At 37.0% G+C, this 27,062-nt stretch overlaps 1 protein-coding gene across 1 annotated transcript; it reads left to right on the forward strand.

Annotated features, from left to right (window-relative positions):
* Nucleotides 1-685: 685 nt before the first annotated feature.
* On the forward strand, nucleotides 686-26,841 carry COL4A3BP (collagen, type IV, alpha 3 (Goodpasture antigen) binding protein; the record flags this gene model as incomplete). Its single annotated transcript, XM_008938221.1, has 13 exons — nucleotides 686-793; nucleotides 1,570-1,708; nucleotides 2,667-2,750; nucleotides 8,944-9,101; nucleotides 14,376-14,468; nucleotides 15,907-15,993; nucleotides 16,962-17,054; nucleotides 21,946-22,041; nucleotides 22,710-22,842; nucleotides 22,959-23,029; nucleotides 24,316-24,444; nucleotides 25,232-25,361; nucleotides 26,714-26,841. Coding segments are annotated over 13 exons (1,449 nt in total), but the record flags the coding sequence as incomplete, so codon positions are not given.
* Between the last annotated feature and the right edge of the window lie 221 nt (nucleotides 26,842-27,062).

A 27,062-nucleotide genomic window follows, 5' to 3' on the forward strand; every position in this document is an offset into this window, starting at 1 on the left:
TATTTCCTTTTTTCCTTTTTTCCTTTCATTATTTAATTATTTACTATTATTGTCCTCTCACTCCTGCTTTTAGTATCTCACCTTGTTCTATGTAGACTTCTGTTCTTGTAAAAAATAATTTCAGTCTCATATAAAGAATTTTGCTAAAGAAGTGTGCAACAGGTAGGAAAAAAAACCTTGGCAGAAGTAATTAACTGTTCTTCTCTGATCTCTGTTTTGTTGCATTCAAAAGTAAAATAGCACCATGATTGGAAGGACTGACTGAGGCTTATTGTCCTCAAACTGAACCATGTCATTCCCCTGGTTAATGGTAGAGTACTGTAGGTTTTTGAACACTGTGAAAATAGCTTGGTAGGGATTACATAAACCAAAATAATGGAACATTGTGCCTTTTTTGAAGCCTTAAATACATTGCCTTTTTCTTTTGGTGGCACATAATGGTTTGTGGATAACTAATTTTTTTTACCGATCGTTAGGATAACAGAAACCAGATTCATAGTAAGTTTACAGATTTTCATCAACATCTTAAACATGCAAGGGCAATTTGAGTTATTAAGCACTTGCTGCTTCCTGACAAGAACCAAGTGGACTGGTTTCAGAGCAAATTACATTAATCTTGCTTTCATGACTTCAGCTTTTATTAAAAGCCTCAGCACTCTAGTGTTGTGTCTGGTTTGTTTTTCAGACTGAATCAGGCTATGGATCAGAGTCAAGTTTACGACGCCATGGCTCCATGGTGTCTCTTGTTTCTGGAGCCAGCGGGTACTCTGCGACATCAACCTCTTCGTTTAAGGTTAGTTTGCAAAGTATTTTTTCACAGTACTGGTGCATAAATAACACATGTAACTGGCAAATGAATCATAGAAAAAGAACAAAATATTTGGTTTACTCTTAAGTATGAGCAGATCATGCAGGAAGTTCACTCATGCCTCTGTGCAGTTGTCCCTTTTAAACTGTGGTGTAACCTTCCAATGGCAAGAAAACCAAACCTGTGGGAGCATTTATTTACCTTTCCTAGTTTATTCCTCAGAATATCAGGGCCTCTTAAATGAAAAGAGAGGCCCAATGCTGATTCTGTGACTTAATTAATCTGATTAATGCTGATAGAAAAATTATGGCTTTCCTTGTCTCGTATGCTAGATATTTATGCACAGTTACTTGGGTGGGCTGTACTTCTGGGAGAACAGGAGAGGAGCAACACAAGAAAGGGGAGTAAAGATTGGAAGAAAGATCTGAAACTAACACTGTTTTCACGCAAATAAGCATAAAGTTGGTAGCGTGCAAGATTGCAATTTTAATAAGCTTTTGTTAAATGCTCTCAAGTAGCAGGTGCAGTCAAGAAGAAGAAATGAGACGAGTGGACAAGATGAGTAAGGAGCACTTGAATACAGTTTCTTACATTAATCTAGCAGTGCTATATTAACAGTATTTCATAGCTTCTGATAACTAAAATGTTCTCAGTTGAATTTGTTCTTCAAAGCTGCAGAAATCCGGGGGGGGTTATTTATGCATTGAACAATTGCTGAGTATTGAAAAAGCATTTCATGCTTTTTCCCTTTGTGTTTTCAGAAGGGCCATAGCTTACGGGAGAAGCTTGCAGAAATGGAAACTTTCAGAGACATCTTGTGTAGACAAGTTGATACTTTGCAGAAATACTTCGATGCCTGTGCAGATGCAGTTTCCAAAGATGAACTCCAGAGGGATAAAGGTAAAATTGTAACTGAAAACTCATGTCCATAGCAATTTAGCTTTTTACACAGTAATAGCTCTTGAAATAGTTACTAGAGCGTTTGATGCCACATAAATAAAATATGAGTTTGAATTTACTCTTTATTATAGGGATTGACCACAGATATTTCTGCATAAACAGTGTTACCTATTTTCACTTCAGAAGCTGAATTCCCAGTAAAAACCGCTTAACACTATTAACCTGTAGCTGTCAACTGCACAAAAGAAATGCTCTTTTAGATAGAACGATAATTGTTTACCCTCATAAAATGAATCCAAGTTAGCTTATCACTGTGTGTCATACCTTTTGTTTTGGGAAAAAAAAATACTAGTTTTGATAGAAGCAATACATTCTTTAAAAAAATCAAAGATGCTGCCATAATTAATGTTTCTGAGATGTGTTGGCTGGAACTAGAGCACTGAGTGCACACTTGAGGCCCTAGTAGACCCAGGTATGGATGTCTACATATCTCTAAATTGCTTTTGTCAGAGCACAGCTTGTTGTCATATCCACGCACTCTCCTCAGACATTTACATTTATCCCTGGGTTTGTTCTGGCAGCCTAAAGCTTTTGGTAGTAAAAAACTGGTCGATAAGGACAATTAATTCCACTTCTTTGCAAACTTTCTAGTGTAGAAGAGCAGATAGTTGCTGAACATGGCTTTGTTCTTATCCAGGTGTAACACCAAAATGTTTTTCTTGCTATAGAATCAAGCACTAAACTTCAACACTGTTGATGTCCTGATGATTTCTGACAGTACTGGTGATAGTGGTCTTGGGTCAAAAAAAAGAAAAAAGATAGGAGGTGTGTTCATGACTTGTTACAGGAAAAAATCTTAAATGCTGCTTAGCCATGAAGATGCTCTGAATTTTTTCTTGCACACTAAGGAATTGGAAAAGCTTTCTCACTCTCATAACACACTCTCTCTTAAATTTAGTGGTAGAAGATGATGAAGATGATTTCCCTACGGTGCGTTCTGATGGGGAATTTTTGCATAACAGTAACAGCAGTAAGGAAAAATGTAAGTGTCCCACCTTTTCAGTGAAAATTCATGTGATTGGTATGATGATAAGCCTGATACAAGTATTTGTTCTCTTTTCTAAGCAGAAAACATCAAGAATAGTTAGTTTAATGTATGTGACAGGAAGTTCTAATTCATGTTATTATTCATTAGCTGCTTTTCATGATTGTCTGAATTTTTCTAACTTCACACAAACATTGATGCAAGCTTGTTAGGCAGAAATTTCTTATTCTGTGTGCAGAGGTGTTTTCACTACAAATTTCTGATAAAAAGGCTGCATCACTTAGCTATTAAGAACCAAGATCTGTTGCAGGTAATTTGTCGTTTTTGTTGCAAGTGTTACCTGCTTTAGGAGTGAAGTGGAGCACAATGCTTTTCCAGTCAGGTTCTTCTGCTGACTGCTTGCCCAGCTAGGAAGGATCAACAGGCAAACCAAGAGCCAAAGTCCTCCCTCTGGTCTTAAATCATTCACTAACAATCCAACGTGCCAGACCACTGGAGGGAGGAATAAGTCAAGACATTTACTCATGACACAGGATGTACAGAAAGGAGCAAGCCAGCCAAGGATCCAAGCCATGGGAGATGGAATCAGCCAGGCCATGAGTCCCAGACAAAAAATTCATGATCTTGCTCCACCATCCTGGGAGCTCTATGTGCTATGAAGAGTCTGGGAGCCCTTTCAGTAATTGGCATCCCCACACAGCTTGTACGCAAACTTCACAACCCCACTGCAAGCAGAGTCAGCTCTTACGGAGGTGGCTTCTTGCAACACCTCCAAGTTAATGTGGAAGGCAGGGGCACCTTGTGGTGATCTCCTCATCAGTTCCCATCCAAGGCTGGATGAAAAGCAGGCAGAAGGGTCTTACTTGTCTGGTTGTGGACATCATCCATATGCCAACCCTCATTCAGGGGTGGGGGTTTAACCCCAGCACTTAGATGTATGTCCCAGTATGTTTTTTCCAGGTCCTGTGGCTACATAATGATTAAGTCAACACCATTACTGATTTATGGCCTATTTATTATACTCACTCCAGTATCCATGCAGGAAATGTGAAGAATTTGTGCAGGTCTTGCTGTTCTAGAAATGTGATATTTCCAATGAGATAGAAGTTGTGTTTACATTTAAAATCTATGGGCATTCTTCTTAGACTTTCTCTTGTTCCCTGGCTGAAATATTTTACTGTTTATGTTCTTTAAATGCTACCAGTTCAGTTAGTTCTGGGATATTTCTCAGACTTTGATTCACAAAACTTTGAAGTTGCAATATCTCCAGTTTCAGATCTGATGGAATTTCCCAAAGTATTCAATGATAGAGTTCTTAAAAATGTAAACAATTCTGTCAAGAAACTGGAAAACAGATTGGCATAATACATCTTTTCTTTTTCTTCTGTTTTCTTTTTGACTACTGTCCTGCCATCTTACAACTTTCCTTCCTCTATTTAAGTCCTGTTTTTAGAGTATAGCTGCAGCTGGGCTATGAGGAAAGAGAAAAGGAAATGAAATTTCAGGATACTGCCAGACTTCATTAGACAAGTAGATTTTTTTCAGTTATGTGAAGTGCATCCTCTACTAAGGATTAGTCGTAATGCTGATTTCAGATGTTAAGTAGCATTTAACTTTATAAAGTTTTGAATAAATCTTTCTTGCCTCTTCTCACCAAAGACAAGCAAGCTTGCAACACTCACCTGTAAATGCCCAGTTCTGCTAACCCTGTTGTGTATGTAAAAGTGTACATTTTTTGAGGACTGTTAGGTACGAACAAAATTGAGAAAACTTTGTGAACCTTCTTTTAAAAATGTTGAGAAATTCATTTTCCTGCGTGATTCATTTTGAAAGAGATGTCTTCGGCAAACTTAATTTTTGTAGGATCATGTGGGAGTTTCAGCTTAATTTACCTTTAGAACATTTCTTCATATCTATATTATTCTGGTGTATGTGCTATATATACACATACAATATGGAGAATGTCATTAGGAAAGTCTATATTTTTAGTATATCTGGTCATCTTAGAATATCTAAATGCGAAATAAGTGACTTCATTTTTTTATCACCTGTTTAACAGGAATTTGAAGTGATATTCATATTACTCTTTTAAAAAGTTCTCTACCAGGTCTTTGGGAGCTTACCTGCTAAGAAATTGCTACATATTATGGATGCCTGTATATAAACTCACTTACTATAGCTCACTGCAGAACATAATTTCTGCAACCTCTTGCTGTTTACAGAACTTAAAAGTCCAATTGTTTCAATTCCTGATTCCATGAAATTTACTTTCCATCAGTTATTTCTGTGAAAAGCTTTATCTCCATTTTGTTTTTTTCTGTGCCTCAGTTTGCTTTCTAATAGCTAAGTCCATTAAATATTTAATATCTGAGTGCTGCAAATTTGGTTGGAAAGGAAAAATTAGTCTCTTTCCTAAAGTGGAAACATAAGTGTTGCAGTGGGCGAAGTAGATGTCTCGGGCCGAGAAAGCCATGCCTGTATATCAGGCAAAGAAAATATTCAGCCTAGCTGATAATGAAACATTTATTTTCAATCTCGCTGTTTTCTAAATATTAGCCTTACAACTGCTGTTAAGATTCTTTTGGTTTCCCAGAGTTAAGGTTCACTTACTTCTTGAACTGTTCTAGAACTGGAGCTATCTTTTACTGTAGCTGAGAAGTGGTTGTCTGTTTGTTTATTCTGGGACTGTTCTACAGTTGGTGGTCTGTGAAGGGAGAAGCATGGGTTCAGGTGCTTATTTAGCCTACTATGATAAGGAGGAGGAGTGTTTGAGCCTACTGTTCAAACCACTAATGCACCAATCTAATGCTCAAATCATCAGATTTAAGACTGATTTGAGAAACCATATTCATATTATCTTTTGAAATTTATTCCTTTTTGCATCTCCCCTAGGGGGGAGGATAAAGTTAACATGAGTATATTGATTTGTGTACCACTCTGATAAGGAGGCTTTTTATTTTCTATGTTCCCTAGAATTTTTGAAGGAAAAACGGGGAAGAGTACTATGAACATATTTAAATTTTTTTAGTCCCTTTCCAGTTAAAAAATCTGGTAACTGAAGTAATGATCATTTGTATAAAATGCCAAAGGAGAATGTGGCTGATGCATATTTACCTGTTGGGAACTTTAATTCTAATAATGTGGAATCTTGATCAGGAAGTTTTCCCATCCATCCACTCAGGAAAATGAATATATTTGGATTTAAGTTATGTAAGAATAGGTAGACGAGGTGAAACCTATTTAAGGAATCGCTTTGAAGATAGAAGGCGTTCGTGTACTAGACCTATGAAGCTGGAAACAGTACAGAGGCTGAAAGGGACAGATTTGATGTAAAACACAGTAGGATTTGTGCTAGATTTTTGTGCTTTGCATGGAGGAAGAGTATTCACCAAAATATTGATTAAATAATGGGGTTGGAAAACTAGTCATATTAATCCTACTGCTGTCCACAGAATATGAGCAACAGTGGGTATCAGTAAATGGGTCACACGCTCAAATATTTAGTTTTTGTTTAGAATTAGCTTGATGACCTAAGATGTTATTCTGGCATAAAATGGAAAAGATAAAGGAACTTCTTTCTGCTTCCTATTTTTAAAATAGTTTTCTGTTTCACTGAAAAAACAGTTTGATCAAACACATGATGTTTGGGACATCTAGGGAAGTGTTACAAACGGCCTTGGGGACAAAAAGGGAAACTGACCTATCCTGACATACACAGAGGTGTATGAGAGAAGGGTTAGAGAGCTGTTGAAGTCTAAAGCATGGCATGAAGAACTCTTCATATGAAAGGCAAGAGAAAACCAGAAATAAAGCAAACTTACTAAAAGACAGGATAATTAAAGAGGAATCCCTTGGAAGATGTTGAAATAGGAGAAAAATCCTCCTGCTGCTTTTTTCAGTTAGGTGCGTGGAGTTTGATAACCAAGCTAGAACAGCAGTTGCAGTGGTAAGAACACTTTCCTATTAGCCTTTACCTTGAACAATATAGATCTTCCGATGCTAGATTGCTATTTTGAAACGCTCAGTCTGTATCTGACCTGAAAAAGAAAAAAAGTTTAAAAAAGGAATAGGATTGATATTCAGGCTCTCCAAACAGAAAAATCTCTTGAAAAATGCTTCTAATGTGCTGAAGCTCAGCTGTTACCAAGACAAGGGTTGAGGTCATCTTCTGACATTTTCCAGAAGTCAGACAAATGTCTCCTTTGGTTAGGAATGAATCAAAATACTCCCATCTATTATAAGGAATCTCTCGAGTGACCATCTCTTCAATGAAAAAGCATTTGCATCTTTCTGCAACAGGTTTGGTTTTGCCCAGAATTACAAGGACTGAAAGGAGCTATGGACACTGACTTTAAAACTGCAAGCTCTGCACATATCACTGCAACTTTGAGACTAGTTATGAAGGAATAACTTGGAATATATGATGACTGAAACTGTATGAACTGTAGCCTAGACCTAAAGATATACAAGAACAAAAGCTGCTGGTTGTTTGTGGTGTTTTGTGTGGTGTGGTTTTTTTTTTGTTCATTTGTTTTGGTTTTTTTTTGTTTGTTTGTTCTGTTTTTTTCTGGGAAATGACCCTATATCTCTCTTGAAATCTACCATAGAGGTTTCAGAAATTATTTGATAGTGTTGCAGCCAGTGGTGGTTTGTTAAGCATGTCTAGCATGTTGCATAATTAAGAGAAAAAAAATCACATCTATCAGTATTATAGGTGTGCTAGTAAGCCTGCGCATGAACACAGTCTTCACCACCAGGACCAATCATTACTCAACTGTATTTTTCAGTCATGAAGTGTTATAGGTGAAGCTCTTGTTTATTTTTCGTTATTCTCAGTGACTCTACTTGCATTGACTTCTTGCCAGCTTCTACCACTTTCAGCCACCTCCGTGTTCCCTCTGCAGCTGTTAGGGGGTGGGAGAGCTGCTCTGATCATTGTTTCTGAAACAGATTTTTCTTTCTCTTATTTTTTTTTTTTTCTCCAGCCCCCATCATCTTTACCTTTTAGGGAATATTCTTGATTAACATGAAACAAAAAAATAGGCAGTATTCTACCACAGTATGTGTGCTTGTTGAGGTGTTTGAAGTAGTATATTGACTGTAATATGATCCATTTGAAAAATAGTTTTGACTCCTGAAAGGAGGGCATTTCAAACCTCTGGAGACTTAAACTGTTGCTTAAGACTGTGTGTCAACTGCCTCCTGCTCCCAAAGTGTGGATACTGTGGTCTGTCATTAAAGAACAGCAATTCTCTTCCCTACAAGAACTGAACTACTTGAAAGCTCTGCTTTGCCTTTGCAGACAAATACTGGATAAACTTAGACAAATATTTATTTGTGCTTTCTAAACTGTAGCAGTAGCATGTTGACAGACTGGGGAAAAAAAGTGACATCCAGCTAGGTGATAAGTCATTAGCTTGCCCTGTGGCATAGCAGGAGTTACTTTTAACTTGCTGGGCTCAGTCAGCTTCGACATGAGTGTTACTTCTGCTTTCTAATATTTTCTGACATTAATGTGTAGTGTTTGATTTGTTATGTCAACCTATGTATGAGTTTGACATATAATGTGTACTTTTTTTGTCACACATTTTAAATGACTTGTTTAAATAGCCTTAGCAACAGATGGCTTGGTTGACAGCACAAAGTAGTTGCTGGAACTGCAAAACCCACAGAATTTGGGTAATTCAGCACATTTGATACTTTTAACTCCTATCATATCTTTCTACTTGAAGGTTTTTAAATGTATAATTACCTGGTGAAAGCAACCTTGAATGTTACCTTTTGGGCTTGATTGCATTTTGAAAGTTTTTTCCTCCTAGTGCTGTATCAGATATGTTTTAAGGCTGCTCTGTGTTAATTAGGGCACACTTCGAGCTGTCTATCTGCTATTGTTACAAGGTATTGCCACTCCCTCCACCTACATGATCTGCAGAGTGCAGAGTAATACAGCATTACAAGCAGACTTGAAATACAGTACAGCAAAGTGAAGCTGAAAGGACGTATTCTTCCCTTTGAACCTCTTTTGTTATCCCGTGGATAGCTGAAAATAATTAGCAATTCTGATTTTCATTTTTAAATTAACTTTTCAGCCAGTCTGTTTTCTTTAAGGAGTTGTTATATAAAGCATGCATGTAAAACGCTTGTTTGAGTTAAAGGCAGCTATCAGTGAATGATTCATGTTTACTTTTAGTGTTTCCACACGTGACACCCAAAGGAATTAATGGCATAGACTTTAAAGGAGAAGCTATAACTTTCAAGGCAACAACTGCTGGCATCCTTGCTACACTCTCTCATTGCATTGAACTCATGGTAAAACGTGAAGAAAGCTGGCAAAAAAGACTAGATAAGGTAAGATCGTTTTTCCTTAAAAAAAAAAAAAAAAGTTTCTTTAACTTGAAATTTCAGATCAGCTATTGTTAACTTTCAGTTGTTGCTTTTATTTTTATGTACAACATTTATTAATTTTAGGTGCTTTTATTACTACTATAAAATGTTAAAGCCTCATCTTGACTAATGGTATAGTAACATAATTCATCTTAGTCTTTCTTTTCCCAACTGTCATTCACATAGATATGAAAAAATATAGGACTGCTATATAGAGAACTTGACAGTATTCTGTAGTAAGAAGCGTATTGCTTGCAGTCTTCTGAAAGAAACCTAATTTTCCATGCCTGCAAAACAATGTACAAATCCCTGAAAATGTTTTTAATTGTGATAAAAGATGGTGACAGTACTGGGTAAAACAAACAGTTCTAACTTCAAATATCTCTTTAAGATAGAGTGATTTCACTTTCCTTTTGGAGATTGAAGAAATTAAGTAATGATTTATACTAATTCATTACAATTTTTCACTTCGTGGTATTAAAATAACTTCTTGTAATGACAGCGTTAGTTTGTGCTAATCCCGCTCAACCACTATAGCAATGCAAAAAGAGCACTGCCTTCTTTCTTGATATGTGCTGGAGGAATGGCTAGGTTGTTGCTTCAGGCTTTCATTTCTAGAGTCTTGCCATCACTGGCTGGTGTCCTGTACAGTCCTCTAGACGTTGTTGTCCCTTGTTCTTCATTTAACATGTTTCCATGTGGTGTATATCACACTTCAGATCTTACCCCATATATTTTAGTGGTACATGATTCAATGAATGAATGCATTGAGACAAAATACATCCATGTCTGAGTCCTTGCTTCTGCCTCTTGAGTTGTATTTGTCCATATGTCCAAGGCCTGGCCTGGTCTAACTGTATTAAGACTTCTGTCAGCGCTTAATTTGTTACTACTCTACCTAAGTAATTGAGGGACTTACTGTAGATCCAAGACTTGAAGCTTCTTCATAGGCTCATAGGGTAATTCAGGTTGCACTAGAGACCTCAAGAGGCCTCTGTCTCTCTCTCCAACCTCCTGCTTAAAAGGAGGACAGTTTGACATCAGAGTTGGTCATGGCTTTATCAGGTCTGGGTTCAAGTCTCCGAGGCTGGAGACTGCACAGCTTTTATGGGCAGCCTGTTTGTTGCTCAGCTGTTGTTAGAGTGATGAAGTTTTTCCTTATATCCAATGGGAGTAACTCTTATTCCAGAATCTGTCTATTGTTTTTCATCCATGTACTGTAGGCTGCTGTGAAGATTCTGGCACAGTTTCTTTGTGACTTTCTTGGAGATGTTAGAAGGCAACTGTTGGGTTTCCCCCTAAAAGCCTTCTCTTCTCTGGGCTGAGTGAACACAGTTCACTCACTCTTGTTGATGAGACTTTGCTTAGAGGATGGATGAAGTGATTTTTTCTTACCCGTAGGTTAGTATATGTTAATACAGAACAATATGTTAATACAGAACTATAATTCATTTGCATTAGTCGTGTAACTTCTTTATTCTTCTGTGGGGTAACTAAAGCACTTGGTTTTAGCTGCAAGTGATTGAATTCAAACCTAAATTTCATTTTGGGCCTCATGCGACTGATACCATATATTGCATGGGCAAATACATTTTAAAACAAGTCATAAGCTTATTTTCACATGTATTTACAGAAATTAAAATAGGACCTTGTAAAACTTTGCAGGTGTTAAGTTGCTTTGCTTTGGTAGACTTTCAGCTTTTTTTAAAGTCACATTTGTCTATTAAATTTTCAGCATACTGATGGTAAAGCACTTTCATTCTAATATGAAAGAATTGCTTTTAATTTTTATTCATCTAGTTGCTAGCCTTCTGGAAGAGATTTTTATTGAATTAAATAATATAGAAGTATAGGGGGCTTGTCTTGGCTAACAGCTAAATGTCCACTTAGCTGCTCACCACCCACTCAGCAGGATCAGGGGTAAAAATAGAATAAGAAGTCTCATGGGTGAAGAGAAAGACAGGGAGATTGCTTGCTGGTTCTTGTCGTGGCAATAAATTCTTGACTTGGGGAAAATCAATTTGTTGCTGATTTAAAATAGGTCTAGTTAATGGGACAAACCCTAAAACAGGTTTCTTCCCTCATTTCCTAAGCTCAGCTTCAGTCCTTCACTGCAGGACTTTCTACCTGCTACTCGATAGCCCCACACAGTGCAGAGTGATGAATGGGGAGGTTGCAGTCAGTCCAAAACACCTTCATCTCTGCCACTCATTCCTACTCACACTTCTTCACTGATCCGGTGAAGATGCTTTCCATGGGCAACAGTCCTCTGGGAAAAATCTGCTGCATTTTAGGTCCTTCACAGGACACAGTTGGGAAGTGGAAGTGTCCCTCTGCTCTAGCACGAGGTCCTCCATAGCTTGCGATGTTGATATGTTCTCTGCCGTGGAGCTGCTCCTCCTCCTTTTCCAGCCTTCACGTTTCCTCTGTAACTAGGGGCCTGGGCAAAAAACACTGCTCTGTCATCTGATAAATAGAAGTGGGGGGAGAATGGTGTTGATCTGTGCACTGTTGCTTTACTTGAATAGGTGTGTAAACTGCCCTGAAAAGGCAGTAAATATTGTAAGATAAAGTTCAGAATACCTTCTCTAGGAGAGATTAGAGGGGGAAATTACATGAAATTTGGCAGCTGTTTGTGTTTGTAAAGCCCCTGGGAGGGTTTTAGAGCTCCTACAATTCTGTCTAGTGCCAGACTCTAAAAGACCATCATCTAGCAGAGTTGAAAGGGATAGCATCAAGTGATCCTTTGTGTCAGGAGATTCATGTCCCTGGCTCTGTGCTCTCTGGGTTTGTCAGAGGAAGAACAGGATCTGTCAGTAGCTAAAATCAATGAGTGTTTTACAAGTAGTATAAGTACCACTGTAATCCACCTCACTTTCCTCTCCATCCTCTTCACTCCACTAGCTTTGGAACTGCCTTTTACTTAACAGCAACACGCTAAGGTGATTGGTCTCAAGCCTCACAAAATTATATAGCCTCCATCTTGTAAGAGGTTAGTTTAGCCTAAAGGTGCAAGATAGATTTGTGTCTGCTGTGTTTGAAGCAAGTAAGTTTCAAAATTACAGCTGTCCTAAAAAAACCCTCTCATATTAAAAAAGCTCAAGGTCAGTAGAACTTGTTGAATCTGGAAGTGGCTTCAGTTTGACTAGAAATGAGTACAGTGTTATGAAGTGAGTATCTTTCTCTATAACACCTCCTTTTTTTCTAAATAAAAGAAATAGTTTGCAGTTAAAATCTAGTGGTTGGAAACTATTTCTAAACCTTTGAAAATAATTATTATAAAAATGGCTTTTAATTTTTAAGGAGACTGTTAAAATAATAGACTTAAAAATTGTAATTTTAGAATTCTATATTTAGTTTTCTTTTTGTTAGCTAACCAGTCAGATGGCTAGAATAAAATTAATACAAAAGCATGTAATGTTATCTAAAGGTAATTTTAGTTACAGCTCTGCTTTCAACCTTTTAACTGTTAAATCTTGAGCTTGGCTTATTATTTTTCAGTATATTTTTCAGTAGGATCTCATGAATGTATTTTAAAATTGACTTCTCTCAAAATGGATAAACAGAGAAAGGATTTAATCTCTAGTTTTTGGTCCATTGTTTTATTTGCAACAAAATCCTTGTGATGCTTTTCTTGTTGTCTTGACTACAGCAGCATTTTTCTATTCTTGTTTCCTTTGGTCTTACTAATTGTTATTAATGAGCAAACTTACCTTCTGAATGTTAATGTGAAATTTAACCTTAAGATTAATATGTTTATATAGATTATTTTATTTTTTACAATTGTAACTTAAATATCTTAATAAATTTTACAGCATTTTAATACACCAGTAATTTTTCTTGTGTGCAATCAGTTTTCCGATTTCTGCCTTATTTAATGTTGTTGCCAAGAGAACCAGGCAGATTTGAAGACTTGTCTTTTGACACATGTAAATTATCACTAATTTGCAGACTGAAGTACCAAAAGTGTGAGGATTTGGGATGAGTGGAAAGAGGAGTTGTGTTTCAGTGAAGTTTTTGTTTGTTTTTCATTCCAAGTGTTCTTGTAAAAAGTCTATGTTTTCTCTTAAGGACTTACATGAAGACATGCTTTATGCATCTTCATGACTCTCTAGTTAATTTTTTAAAAGTTATACATGCAAATTCTTTTTTTTTTTTTAAGCCCTACATTCACAAGTAAAGGCAATAGTGTCTTCATCTGCATGCTTTTTTTTTTTTTTACCTAAGAATTTTCCTGTGGAAAACTATACTACTTTGTTTTACATCTAAGCTGTTGCTTTAATTTTCAAACTTTTCTGTAGAAACTGGAAAATGTGTGCCAGAGTGAATCTTATCACCAAATTCCCAGTTGGTAAACTGAGCCTTTCAGTATTGCTTCAGGGCTTTCCACTGTATCTTTAAAGTTCAAATTGAGTTGCTGAATAATTATATCTGGAAGTAGTAGTGTGTGGTGTCCAGTTGTCACCCATAAATATTAGCTTTCTTCCACCTGAAGTGATTCTGAAAGGGGACAGAGAAACATCTTACATACTAAAGCTGAATTCTGCAAGAATTTCAGAAGTGTTTATAGCTTTTTCATGGAGAAGATCTGTCAGTATGTAGAATTTACAGAGGAAATTAGATTTAATTTGATTCTGGCACTGCTACATTTTTGTTCAAAGTATATGATATAGGCATCATTAGTGGCTCCAGTGTAGTCACACGCCTATTATGGGAGAATGGTGTTGAGCTGTTAGTCACTGCATGGAGCTGACAAAATGATTCACATTGATCCAGCACCAGCTTATTATAGGTACAAACTTGCATGCTGTGACTCATTACTATCTCACCACATTCAACAAGTTAGCTCCTCCCCAGTTTTACTTTTCACCCTCTTTTATCACTGCCCAAACATCTCTATCGAGGTTTATGTCACTGTCAATCAGATACAAAGTCTGACCTTCAGTGAACCATGAATACCTGTGGTTAAACTAGATGCCAGTTTTTGTGTGCTGATCTTGTTTCTTCCACATGAATTAAAGACTGTGTGCTCAAGGTAGCTAACTTCCCAGGCTTTGTATTATATACGCATGGATATGGGCACCTACAATGCATGCGTGCAAATAAATTCAGAACATTGGCAGCTCTGCAATTCTTACTTGGAAAAAAAACCCAATATTCATCATTCCATTGATTGGCATGTTGACTACTGTCAGTAAATTCATTCTTACTGCATCAAATGATCATGTAATTTCACAGGAGACAGAGAAGAGGAGAAGAATTGAGGAAGCATACAAAAATGCTCTGACAGAATTGAAGAAAAAGTCCCACTTTGGAGGGCCAGACTATGAGGTACAGAACCTGCTTTTGAAATGTTTAAAAATGTTACAATTTTTAAATAATCTTTTGTTTCTTTAAGTGGGGGGAGGGCATTGTAAATGAAGGTGTTTGGTTTGTGCAAGCGTGTTAATGCCACTTTTATTTTTCCACCTTGGAAACTGAAGAATGTATGAAGAATCTGTCACTGATTTTTTTTAAGAATGGAAGTCTGTATTCATGTCAGGCTTCCATGTTCTATTTTTGTCTAGAGCATTTTGCTTACAGATATTTCTGCTGGTTTGTTATTGTTTCTTGTACATTTGATACTGTTTATATGAACTAGTCTTGTACTTTGCATTTTTAGTGATTCAGCTATATAGATGTGTAAACCAAATATAAAAACTCTGATTGCAGAGGCAGTCATAGAATCAGAAGTTTAACTTGAATTAATTTTTAACTTTTCACTGTCATGTCAAATTGTCTTCACAAATTCAGTGATTTCAGGTTCTTTTAATCTCCTAAGTTGCATATTTTGGTGGCTTCCTCCTCAGTGAGGCATTTAGTAAAATTCTAAGATGCTTAAACCACCTTATGGGGTTTCTAACACACCTGTAATACCATTTGCATAGTTTTTAAGACTTGACCCTTTCATGTACGTTAATCAAACATGTTTCTACTTAAAAATCATAGCCTGAGAAATAGTACCAATATGTTGAGATATTTAAAAGATACTTGAGCATAGGTTCTCTTTGACTGAGGCATACACTGTAAAAGAAAAAGATGGTTAGGAAGTTGGGCTTTTTCTACCTGATTATGAACCCAGCTGCTTCTCCCAGGTATCCTTGTTGTGAGGTAGTTTGTTGAAATTTGCTGGACTAGCTTGTTTTACAATACAGTAAAAGTAGTAAACCTGATTTTCTGAAATTACTAATTTACTTAGGAGGCTCAGGTTTTTAATAGTTGACTCAACTGTGCCTGCTGTTTAGTGTTAAATTATTCTTTCCAAGAATTTTCAATAGTCGTCCCCAGAATTGTGTTTTCTTGTTATATTTTGAGTACGTCTGAAATCTGCCCTAAGGCACTGGAATACTTGGAAGGAATCTAACTACACAATTATGTTAATATGTGTACTTTGCTGACACGCTGTAAACATTTTTTAAGAGAAGACATATGTTAATTAAAACCTAAATCGGATGTCAGAGCATATTGACACTGTTACTCAGTTTCCTGGTTTTTTTTCTTCTTTATACAGCCATCCCTAAACTGTAGCTAGAGAGAGTAACTTCCTTTAACAAGTATGGTTTTCAGAGGGTTCGTCATCTAAGAATATTGATGAAAAGGTTTGAGGCCTATAGAAGAAATTTGCTTTCACCAGTTACATGCATATAAAAATATGTAATTCTAATATTAAACCAAAATAGGACTCTCATGTCTCCAAAATTTTGAGCTAGTTTTGTTCCTTTTGCCCTAGGAGGGTCCTAATAGTCTGATTAATGAAGAAGAATTCTTTGATGCTGTTGAAGCTGCTCTCGATAGACAGGATAAAATGGAAGAACAGGTACTGATACTTAAAATTGTCTTAATGATGGGGGAACATCATGGGAGACTTCTGTGACTTAAACTCAGTCCAGCGGTGCATCTCCTGAAGCTCTAGATGTTCTGACACTGATAAGGGGAATTTGATTAATATTTTTAGAGTTAAATATTGTTGCTTGACACTAATTTTGAGAAAGTGACTTCACAGCTTACACAGAAGAGGATAATATAAGTGTTAAGGTAACGGAGTGTCTTGTAGTTTCTAATTCCTAAGTAAATGTCATCTATAAAACTTACCGTTGTATGTCGCTGTTGCCCTGTGCAGGTAAGAATATCAAACACTGCAGCTATTTCTCAAAACCTAATTACTGTTCTGAAATTTCATTTGACTCTAGCAGTATGTGAAATAGAAAAGACAAGAGTTCTGCTGATGTTTGGTTTTATTTTAAAATTACCTAGGCTCTGGCTACTTCTGTAACTCATTTCTTGAATATACTCCAGTGACAAGGAACAAAAAGCAAGAAGGTGCATGTGAGGAAATACACAGAGTATGAGAATGTGCAACAGTATATAAAACGAGAGGCAGTAACAAAGTGTGCATGTTTTCTCTTAGAAACGTTTTTGGCTTATGAATAAAGTGAATACAATGGCTTGGTTAAGAGTTAGAAGGCTTTCCAGTGGAGAAATCCAACAGTGTTTATCTGTGTTGGACTCCCTTAGTGGAGAGTGAAAGTTTTGAGTGACTGTTATACTACTACTAGATGGAACTTTAACATCGCCTCTCTGTTCTCCTTAACTCAGAATCCCACCTTGAAATACAAATTCAGCCTTCAGGCCCATTCACTTACTGAGAATTCCATCAGGATGACAGCTTCATGCCTGTCATGCACAGTATTAGTTGTATGCACTGTGTCAATTGAGGATGAATCACTGTTTCATAGTCCACCAAGTAGCACCTGACTGCTACTAATTGAGCCTGTTTTGTTGCAGTCCCAAAGTGAAAAGGTTAGATTACACTGGCCAACATCCTTGCCTTCTGGAGATGCATATTCTGCTGTGGGGAATCACCGATTTGTCCAAAAGGTAAGATTTTTCTCGTGATCTCCTCTGAATAATGCGCTGACCTGTGGTCTTTCTATGTAGTATTTTGTATAGGTAGGTGAGATTTTTATTTAAGGTGTTTTTAGTAACTTCCAATGGTTTACTTATTTTCAAATTATGTAGCTGGAGTTAGAGGAGGACTGTTTCTTGTCTTGGCTTGAAAAATACTGATTTGAATGTCTATTCAGAATGCTCTTGACTTGTATCAAGCTTGTCAGTTAGATAATGAAGGAGAAATCCCAACTTGCTAACCTCAGCGTTTTTAAGATAGCTTCACCAAAATTCATTGAACTGATCTACAAAAAAAAACAAAAACCACCACAAAAAAAAACCAAACCCACACCACTAAACAAAAAACAGTTGCTTGTATCAGGATTAGCTGACTTTTTTTTTTTTTTAGTGTGCTACTGGAAACACTGTGTTCCTCTTAAGGCTACAGTGGGAGCATAATACATAATAGGTGCATGAAATCAGCATTCGCTGCTGTGCTTGCTGCTTATGGTGCTTTTGTTTTCCTTTTCTTCATTATCTTGTGCTTGCAAGTTGGTACTGAATGCTCTGTTGTGCCTTTGTTCTGATTACTTGGTTTTTTCTTTGTCTGTCTCTGGTAGCCCTATAGTCGCTCTTCCTCCATGTCTTCCATTGATCTAGTCAGTGCCTCTGATGATGTTCACAGATTCAGCGCCCAGGTACTGTACTAATGTGTAGAGTGGGGGTTGCATATCTTTGCTGTATTTCATCCTCTTCTCTAGAACCTGGGTTTTTTGTTACATAACTCACTGCTTGCTTTAAACTAGAACATCGAGACAAACAAAGGAGTTCTCTATTCCTGTACTAAATGATTGCCTTTTTACATCCAGCTTGCATGCATATCACTTGTGCAGAGGCCCAAATATTGTGAAATTCTTGGATTTAATTCAGTAGCTTTAATAAAAATGCCTACAGTTTGAAAATTTTGCATTTCAGATTATAATAAAAGTAGGGTAACATGTTTTGTGTGGGTTGGAGATGGTCTTTGCTTCAAATTTCATAGTTTCTGTTGCTTTTAAATCAAAGGTTTGATTTTTGTCTTTAACTTTTGTTCACAATGACATCATGATACTAAATGCTAAAGGCCACTTTTACCATTTTTTAGCTCTGCAGTGACGTTTATTACTGAAAGGTCACAGAGTTGGCAGACAAGATTGTGGGTATGAGAATTTTTACTGAAGAGTTTCAATATATTCACTTATCATTCAGAAAATCAGTCTGACATCCTGAATATGTCAATGTAGTCATAGTGACATATGCCAGTAATGTACAAAATTACTCTAGGTACAGGTTAGAGTAGAATTAGATGAGTTCACTTGTTTGCTTTTTAGTCTCAAAATAAGTTGTTCAAACATGGCATTCAGGCCAGTAGTTTCCCTCTGCTGTGGTCCATATGTGATTGTGAATATGGAGCTTCCTTCTGGGATCTGTTTGTAGCTTTTTTTAAATTACTAACTAGTGCTGCAAGCAAACTGCTTTTTCAGTTAGAAAAATGTTTGGTTTTTTTTTAACAAAGCACGGAACAGTACCACCTGCAGACCTTACTACCAGTTTTGTGAGCAGGACCCTAACACTTAAGGACTTACTTGTTGGACTGCAATCCCAACACTTGCCTTGACCTTTTGCAGTCACTTAATTTCTGAAATTTGAACTTGCCCCAAGGGATGAAGTATGCAGGTCATATAGTACAGCATTGATAGGCTCAGCTCTGAATTTACTTTTTTACTTTCCTCCTAGAGTAAAGTTAGTTTTTCAAGTTCATTTTTGTTTGGAAGGAGAGTGGAAATTAAGTAGTAGAAAGCAAGTTAAGGCGGGAACCAGTTGTCTGTCAGGCTCTGGGTACATGGGCTGTTCAGTGTAAGGGAAACTCATAGTTGCTAAAATATGCAGGCCTCCTCATTTTCACCTCTTCTGTGCCTGTGATAACATTTGTGCATTCATATGATAAACTTGAGCAGTAGTGTGGCTAAAAACCTAACCATTTAAAGCCAAACTTGGCATGGACCAGGTCCTTATCACAGTAACATAAATTCAGGTTAAGGGCCAGGATCAAATACAGTAGAGTCAAGTTGTTGCTCTTTTCAGGTACAGCATGAATGTTACTCTGTTGAAGTTACTACTGAGTGCGTTTGAATGCAGTTTCAGGTTAATGGACTCACTGCAGAAAGGATTATCTTCTTAACTTATGGGAAACTACTCTCCCTACATATATCCCCAGCCCCCAGCTATTTTCCCTAGAGCAAATTTTTTCCAGATTAACGAATCAGACCACCTGCTCTGGGGCTTCATTGCTACTGAACAAGCAGACAAAGGAAACAGAGAGCATGAAGAAAAAAGCAACATACCCTCTTTTGTTGGTAGCCTGCTATGGATCTTATCAATATGAAATGGGACTCTGTTACCAGGCCGAGGATTTTGCTTTTGGAAAGGCAAGCTAGTATCTTGATTCTGAAGAAATGGGACTTTTTTGTAGCCTTCATTGATACAAAGGGAATTTTGGTATCAGTAAAAGGTCAAGTAGAAACTTTCAGCATTTTTTTTAAGGTTGAGTAGTATAAACATGCATTCTGGTGGGAGCTGGTTCTTCAGTGTGCCTCTACAAAGCCATTAATTTGTCTCTGCCAGGTGAGTGGGAGGCTGTGGGCTTAAAACACTGTGGATGTTTTGCTGACCACTTTCTCTTAAAGGACTATCAGTTTTTAAAACAGATGGAGCTGTTCTGAGGGCCTTTAAAATTAAGAACTTCCCACTTAATGTTGAGGGCAGGGCTGCACAGCATACAAGTTACAAGTATTTTTGCAGACCCTGCCTGTAGCCTGGCAAAAACACAGAGGTAATAGTGAGGCATCTCCAGTGGGAAAGAAGATGTAAATCTTGACTCTCTGCCTCTGAAAGAGGTGCAGGGTGAGAGTGACCAGTGCAGTAACTAGTGCCTGGATTACATACAGCTGGGACAGGTAGCACACAAAAGGCAGTTGTAGGTACTGCAATTCCTTGCTGAAGCAGAAGTGAGAAACCATTTAGACTGCACTCCTGTGGGTGCCTCTTTCTCTTCTTTGCTTGCTATTCCATTTTGCATGTAGCATAAAGCAGCATAAGAGAAAGCAAATGTGTAAAAGCTAGCTTTGTCCTTAGTGGATTAGGAGCTAGGGGACAAGAGACCCAGGGACCTGAAGGTGTTGCAGGTAAATGTTGGGAGCATGGTAAGGGTTCCTTTCTGAAAGAAGTGTGACCTAGAGCTAGTAAATTGAATATTTAAATAGCCTACTTTCTTACATGATTTGTATTGTACTGTCATTGTTTCACTGGGGGGGAAAAAAAAACTTTAGTTGGAAACCTGCTAGTAACTCACAGGAAGAGATGGCCTGTCTCAAAGCAGAAACACAAATCTTGTGGATAATTTTATTTCATTTTAACTCAAAACCTAAACAAACAAACAAAAAAAGAAAACTACCAAAACTGGACTGATAGCTTTGCATTCTGTAAAGAAATTTGTAGTTAAGGTAAACTGAGATTTCCATCTAATGGATTTTATGTTGGACTTTGAGGATTTTTACTTGATTCAGTTACCTTTTTGCTTCCTGATCCTAGGTGTATTGCCCATGGAATATGTAGCACAAACAAAATTACTGCTTTAAATTATAAGTAAATAAAATTTTTCAGTTCTATATTGTATCAGAAAAATATTAAGTATTCTTTAATTATGCTTTCTACTTATAGTACTTGCTAAAATGTACGTTTTATATAATATATGCACGCTAGGCTTCATACTTTGTAAGCGGTGCAAAACCACTTAGGAGTTCAGGCTGTTAATCTTGTGATTGTGAACTCAGACTAATCCTTGTGCTGGTCAATAAACTAACCTTTGCTTGTAATGATTTCATTTTTGGAAAAAAAATACATTAGTAATTCAGGTAAATTTCGCTTTTGCTGTGACAGTCTTTAGTAGTCACCCACCTTTTGGGTGGAAAAAAGATATGAAAGTGTTTCTGGTACTTACATTATCTAGCAGTGGATACATTATTTTTTTGCTTCTATTTTATTGGAGGGGAGTGGGATTTGGAAGAGAGTAGGGAACCAAAGAAATAGAATGAGGTTGTACATTTAAAATAAAAATCCATTTCCTACACCAGCACCTATTTTCATGCACATTATATTTTAAAAATGATGTATTCACATAGCCTATATAAATGTATCAAATATTTGGCCTTTAAAAAAAGCACACAACTGTCTAGCTAAATAATTTCTAAATTAGTATTTTATAATAGAGTCTCTGTATCATATTTTTTTTTTAAGTAAGCATTTCTGTTTTCTAGCTAACAATTGTGCAAAGATGCTAATGAAACAGAATAAGATGCTTTGCTTATTAATGTTTCCTCCACTGTTCTGGGCAATATGACTTTTGATACGCAATTGCTCTTCTAGAGCTTGTCTGTCTTCTGCCCCATCCCCCCGACCTTTCCTCATCTTTTTAAGTACACTTCAGTGAATATCATATGGTGTATCGTAATTATTTTTAGAGACACCTGAAATAAGTTCCTATATGCTGAAATAAAACTGTGTCATAGGTAGACATAGTGTGACAGTTTAGAGGTGCAAAGGAAGGATAGGAAGTACAGGAAGAATGAAGCTGGAAGTTGAATCAAGATCTTGGCTTTTTTTTTCTGGAGGGCAGAAGTATCTTCTTTTCCTTAACCTGTAATAGAAAGCTCTGTTGCCCAAATTCAGGTCCTTCCCAGGATTTGACTTGTGGCTTCCAGTACCAGTACAGTCTCTACTCAGGAAGATGGAAGGAATGAATTAAAAACACCTTTTTTTTTTTTTTTTTTTTTTTCGTTTAAAGGTGGAAGAGATGGTAAAAAACCACATGACATACTCCTTGCAAGATGTAGGAGGAGATGCCAATTGGCAGCTAGTGGTAGAAGAAGGAGAAATGAAGGTAAACATTTGGGGTTTTGTTTAATTGATGTGAGATGATATGCTGTGATTACAGATACCTTCAGTCTGGTGGACTGAGCAATGTTAGGTTTACTGTTGAACTCTATGATCTTAAGGGTCTGTTCCAACCTAAATGATTGCATGGTTGTCTGGAAGTACTATCACTCCACAGTTATACTGTTAAAACTTCTCTCAGAATAACATTAAGTTAGGACTGGAGTCCACAAGAGCTGTGGCTTCCAGTGTGTTTACTCATACAAAATCCTGTGTAAGTCTTGCAAAAGCTTTGTCTTTGCAGATTCCCTTCTCATCCCTCCTGTTTAAAACTTGGTATTAAAATGATCTATACATGTATTGTACAAAAATGTTAGAGTAGCAATTTACTGTGTTGTCGTCTCTACTGTGCTTGTGTCAGTCCTTGTCTATAGAGATAAATAAGGCAGCTTAATCATTTTTGGAGTAGAGATTTTTAAGTAGTACTATTTTAATGTGAGTTGCCATGTAAGAATATCTGCATTGATAGTTACTAGGGAACACTGACGTGGCAAAGTATTCATGTATCAGTTTTCTAGCTGTGTTTTTTAAAAAGGTATGAAATTTTAAACAATTAAAGAATGAACAGTTTTGACAGTTTCTGCTCTTTATTTCTTTCCATGTGTTTGACTACAGGTATACAGAAGAGAGGTGGAAGAGAATGGCATAGTTTTAGATCCTTTGAAAGCAACCCATGCTGTTAAAGGGGTAACAGGTCACGAAGTTTGCCACTACTTCTGGAATGTTGATGTTCGTAATGACTGGGAAAGTAAGGACCTGATTCTTAAACTTCGTCTATTTTTCAGCAAGGATATTTTTTATAACATTGACCTAATACCTGTGCATTTTTACTGATGGATTTTTTTTTTTCCCCTTCTCTTTTAGCAACAATTGAAAATTTCCATGTTGTGGAAAATTTAGCTGATAATGCAATCATCATTTACCAGACACATAAGGTAATAACACTTCAGCCGTATGCATACCTTACTGAGACAGTGTGAGGCACGTGTGTTCCAATCTTATTCTGTATACTTTAACGGATTAACAATTTAAAACACTGTTCAGAATAACATTTCAGAACCAAGTTCTCTATTGAACTGCAACATTGTCAATTTTTCAAACTTGTCTCGAGAGCATAATTGGTTGTGTGTGTTTCTGATAGAGCTTGTAATAACAAATGAAGACTGTTTTTAATCTCTAAACCGGCAAGGCCAAGAGTCATCTGAAGCAAAGAGTAGCAGTATAAATGGACACTGACTACAAGAAAGAGACCTAGACCCATGTATTGTCTGTCTTCTTGCAATAATGCAAGCTATTGTTGACCACAGTTAGTTGACATACACATTTGCATTATGAGGTACAACTGATAGTACAACATTGCGTCTTGTCATTTCACTATGTTTTTTTTCCCCTGGCCATCAGTTCTGGTGTAAATTTATTAAAATGTTCATTTGAATCATAACCAAACAGCTGTAACTTAAAGGTTCAAAAAAAATGGGAGTGGACTGTAGGGATGCATCTTTAATCTTGGATGATTCCAAATATTAGCGTACTCAAGTATTTTTCTTTGGCGATTTTACTAGTCATGTGGTCACCTTAAAATTTCTGTAAGAGAGGACTCGTGGTTTTGAGTAAGACAATCATGTGAACTGTAGAGTGTTATGATAAAAGCTAGCTTCTTTTCCTTTTGGGTGTCAGGAAAATGGCTTTTGAATATCTTCTTATTTCATCAGACATTTTGTTTCTGAAACTTGTCTGTCTACTGAAATAGTACCTTTTTGAAATAATACTTGTTTTAATACTTCTCTCTCTGTCTCTGTCCCCCTCTATGGAGACAAAGTTAATTGTAGATGCATCTATGTATACTTGATGACTAGCTCGGTTTGTAGCTTACAAGTATTAATTATAATGTAAACCTGAGGTTGAGGGAACAAGAGGGAACTGCCTCTTCCTGTCCTGTTTCACTACTAAAAAAGTCATTGCAGCTTGGCTTTCTACATTTCAAGGTCTTAAACTTGTGCTTTAAATTTTTTTTTAAATGAAGTGCAGCCATATAACCTGATACACATGTGTACAACAGCTATGTTCTGTTTCAGTTGTGAAAGTGAAAACTTGAAGAAACTTTTACTTAAATAAGTAACCACTGATGTGGTTTGCCTTGCTTGTTTTTTCCTTTATCTAAGGATAGGAAGTAATTAATTTGCAAAACTGGAAAAGCTTATATTCAGGTGTTTCTCCGCAGAGGGTTTGGCCAGCTTCTCAGAGGGATGTGCTTTATTTGTCTGCCATCAGAAAGATACCAGCATTCAGTGAAAATGACCCAGAGACATGGATTGTGTGCAATTTCTCTGTAGAACATGACAGTGCTCCTGTAAGTATTATTTTCATTCTGTCAAGTTCTGCTTTTAAGAAAACATTTTTCTGTTACGTGGTAGTGCACGTGCAATACTAGTGTGAGGGAGGTGGTGGAATTATGCAAAAATACAGCTTCCTTAAGCCAGGTGATACCGTGACCTGATGAAGGCAATCTGAGCCAAAAGCTTTCTTGCCTTATCATAATGGTTGGCAGTTCTAAGGTGCTGCAGCAGAATAGAAGCAAAATTTTGGAGTTGGGAAAATAAAGAATTGAGATTATTTTTGTATGAAAGCAAATCAATAACTTTTCACTATTGTCAGATACAGGAGTAGGCTTATATAATTATACATGCAGAATGTGTTAAACCTCCATTCTACACAGTTCTGCCTTGCTTCTGTCAGGCAGTAGAAATGATTGTTTTCTTTGGAGTATCTCTGTACTGATTGCTATGCAGTAGCCTACTTACTAAAAGTTACTAACTGGTATTTGTAAATATCGATAAACATTCCTTAAATGTTTCTTTACTCATTTGTCGTAGTGATGGAAGTAATTCACTTGTTACATGTGTTGTTAAGCAAGCAGAAACCTGAGATTCAAGAACTTTAGTGTAATCCTTTCCCTATTCACCATGTACCTTTCATTTCTCTAACATTCATGTTACACCCATGTAGTGGTCAAATACGAACTCTCAGAAACACAGCTTCTGGAGTGTCTCAGACTTCATACTAAATTAAAATGTTACTAGTTGAGTATGCTGAACAAATGTGGCTCGAGGCTTACAAATGTTTCATTTTTTTGGCAGCTGAACAATCGCTGTGTCCGTGCCAAAATAAATATTGCTATGATTTGTCAGACGTTAGTAAGCCCACCAGAGGGGAACAAAGAAATAAGTAGGGACAACATCCTATGCAAGATTACATATGTAGCTAATGGTAAGTCTGAATTTTTTTCAGTATGACATTAATGATGTATGCTAATTCTGGGGAGCTGGATACTGGTAAAAAAAAAAAAAAGTTTTCTATTACATAGGGCATCACACTGGTGGGCTTCGTGTTCAAATAGACTTGAATTAATGTGCTACATGAATCAGTGAATGGAATCATTCATTGTGCAGCATTCTGGGAGAAATAAATGGAAGTGGTTTGTAGCTCAGTCTAAGTACAGAGGCATGGGGTGGTGGAGGATCAGCAGAAGAATGTCTGATACTGGGGTGACTTGGCATAGCTTTTTGTTTCAGTAATCGTATGGTTTTTTTCATGTATTGCTGTGATTTTTTTTTTCCCTGATTGATCTTGTTAGGCTGAAAGCTGCTGTGTTAAGGAGCAAATGCATTTGTATGAGGATGTTTGCAATCTAGTCTACTTTTTCAATTATTTTTATTTGATTGACAGACTCCTTGGTTGACTGAAAAGTTATGAAAGCCAAGCTGTATTATTACTGTACCCAGTATTTAGCAGTGTTTGTACTGTTGGAGCTACAATACTTATTAGCTCCTCTCCTGCAGCTACAAAACACTTCAAAAGTAGCTTGCCTGTGTGTTACTTTTAACCCCCCATTATATGGCTTACTAAAGAGTCAGCCTGAAAAATTGGTTCTGTAAAACTTTGCATATAGAAGTGATGTAGTTTGTATTAAATCCTGTACGAATAATACTATATGATGCTAAACTCTGGTGTAAGCTGCCATGCTTCCTTTTTAGAAGTTTCCCAATTACTGAAAAAAATACAATTTCATTGATAAATCCTGAGTTACAATCATATGGCAAGTGACAGCTTTTTCAGCAAAATACTTGCCCTTGTATATGCACTTGAAATACACTTGAAGTGTATTTCAGAACCAGTTAAAATTTTGTTTAAAAGGCTTTAAATATAATTTGTAAGATGTTGGTGATGTAGCAATTCTTCAGACAAATGCAGCAGTTATTGAAAAGTTAAGACTGATGTCTGTTTTCTTTGAAATAAGTAATTCAACCTTCTTTTTCTGTTGTTTCTTGGAAGTGCTTAGAGAATATCATTTTCCATTTGGGCATTCCCCAGAGACTCAAAACACACCATGCTCAATGTTTTCTAAATAGTGGCATCATATAACGGGACTGAGCTTGAGCATTAAGAGTAGGAAGTGCTACGATACAAGCTGTGAGGGCATTTAAAAAAAAAAAAATCTGTTGGTCATTATTTTTTCCTGTTACTTGAGAAAGAGTTGCAGGATTAAAAAACTTTTTTTTTTTCCCTAGCCTTGAGCAGATTTGCTGTATTTCAATGTCTGTCTTTCTATCTATTTCTAGTGAACCCAGGAGGATGGGCGCCCGCATCAGTGTTACGGGCAGTAGCAAAACGTGAATATCCGAAATTCTTGAAGCGTTTCACATCGTACGTGCAAGAGAAGACAGCAGGAAAGCCTATTTTATTCTAGTATTAGCAGGTACAAGTTCTGTTTTTTCCACTCTTGCTTCAGTGCAGTGTCTGCGCTAGTTTAAAGAGGGTCTGGGCTGGCTCCTGTTTGGGCTGGCGCGAGCTCTCTCAGGGGCAGGCGGGCGTCACGTGGTGCCGTGTGCTCGAGGTGCCCTGTGTGCCTTCAGGCGGAGGGGCCCAGGCCCAGGCGCCGGGACTGTCCCGTGCGGACACCCGCCCTCC

The sequence above is a fragment of the Merops nubicus genome, unplaced genomic scaffold (assembly GCF_000691845.1).
Source record: "Merops nubicus isolate BGI_N331 unplaced genomic scaffold, ASM69184v1 scaffold4774, whole genome shotgun sequence".
NCBI lineage: Eukaryota > Metazoa > Chordata > Aves > Coraciiformes > Meropidae > Merops > Merops nubicus.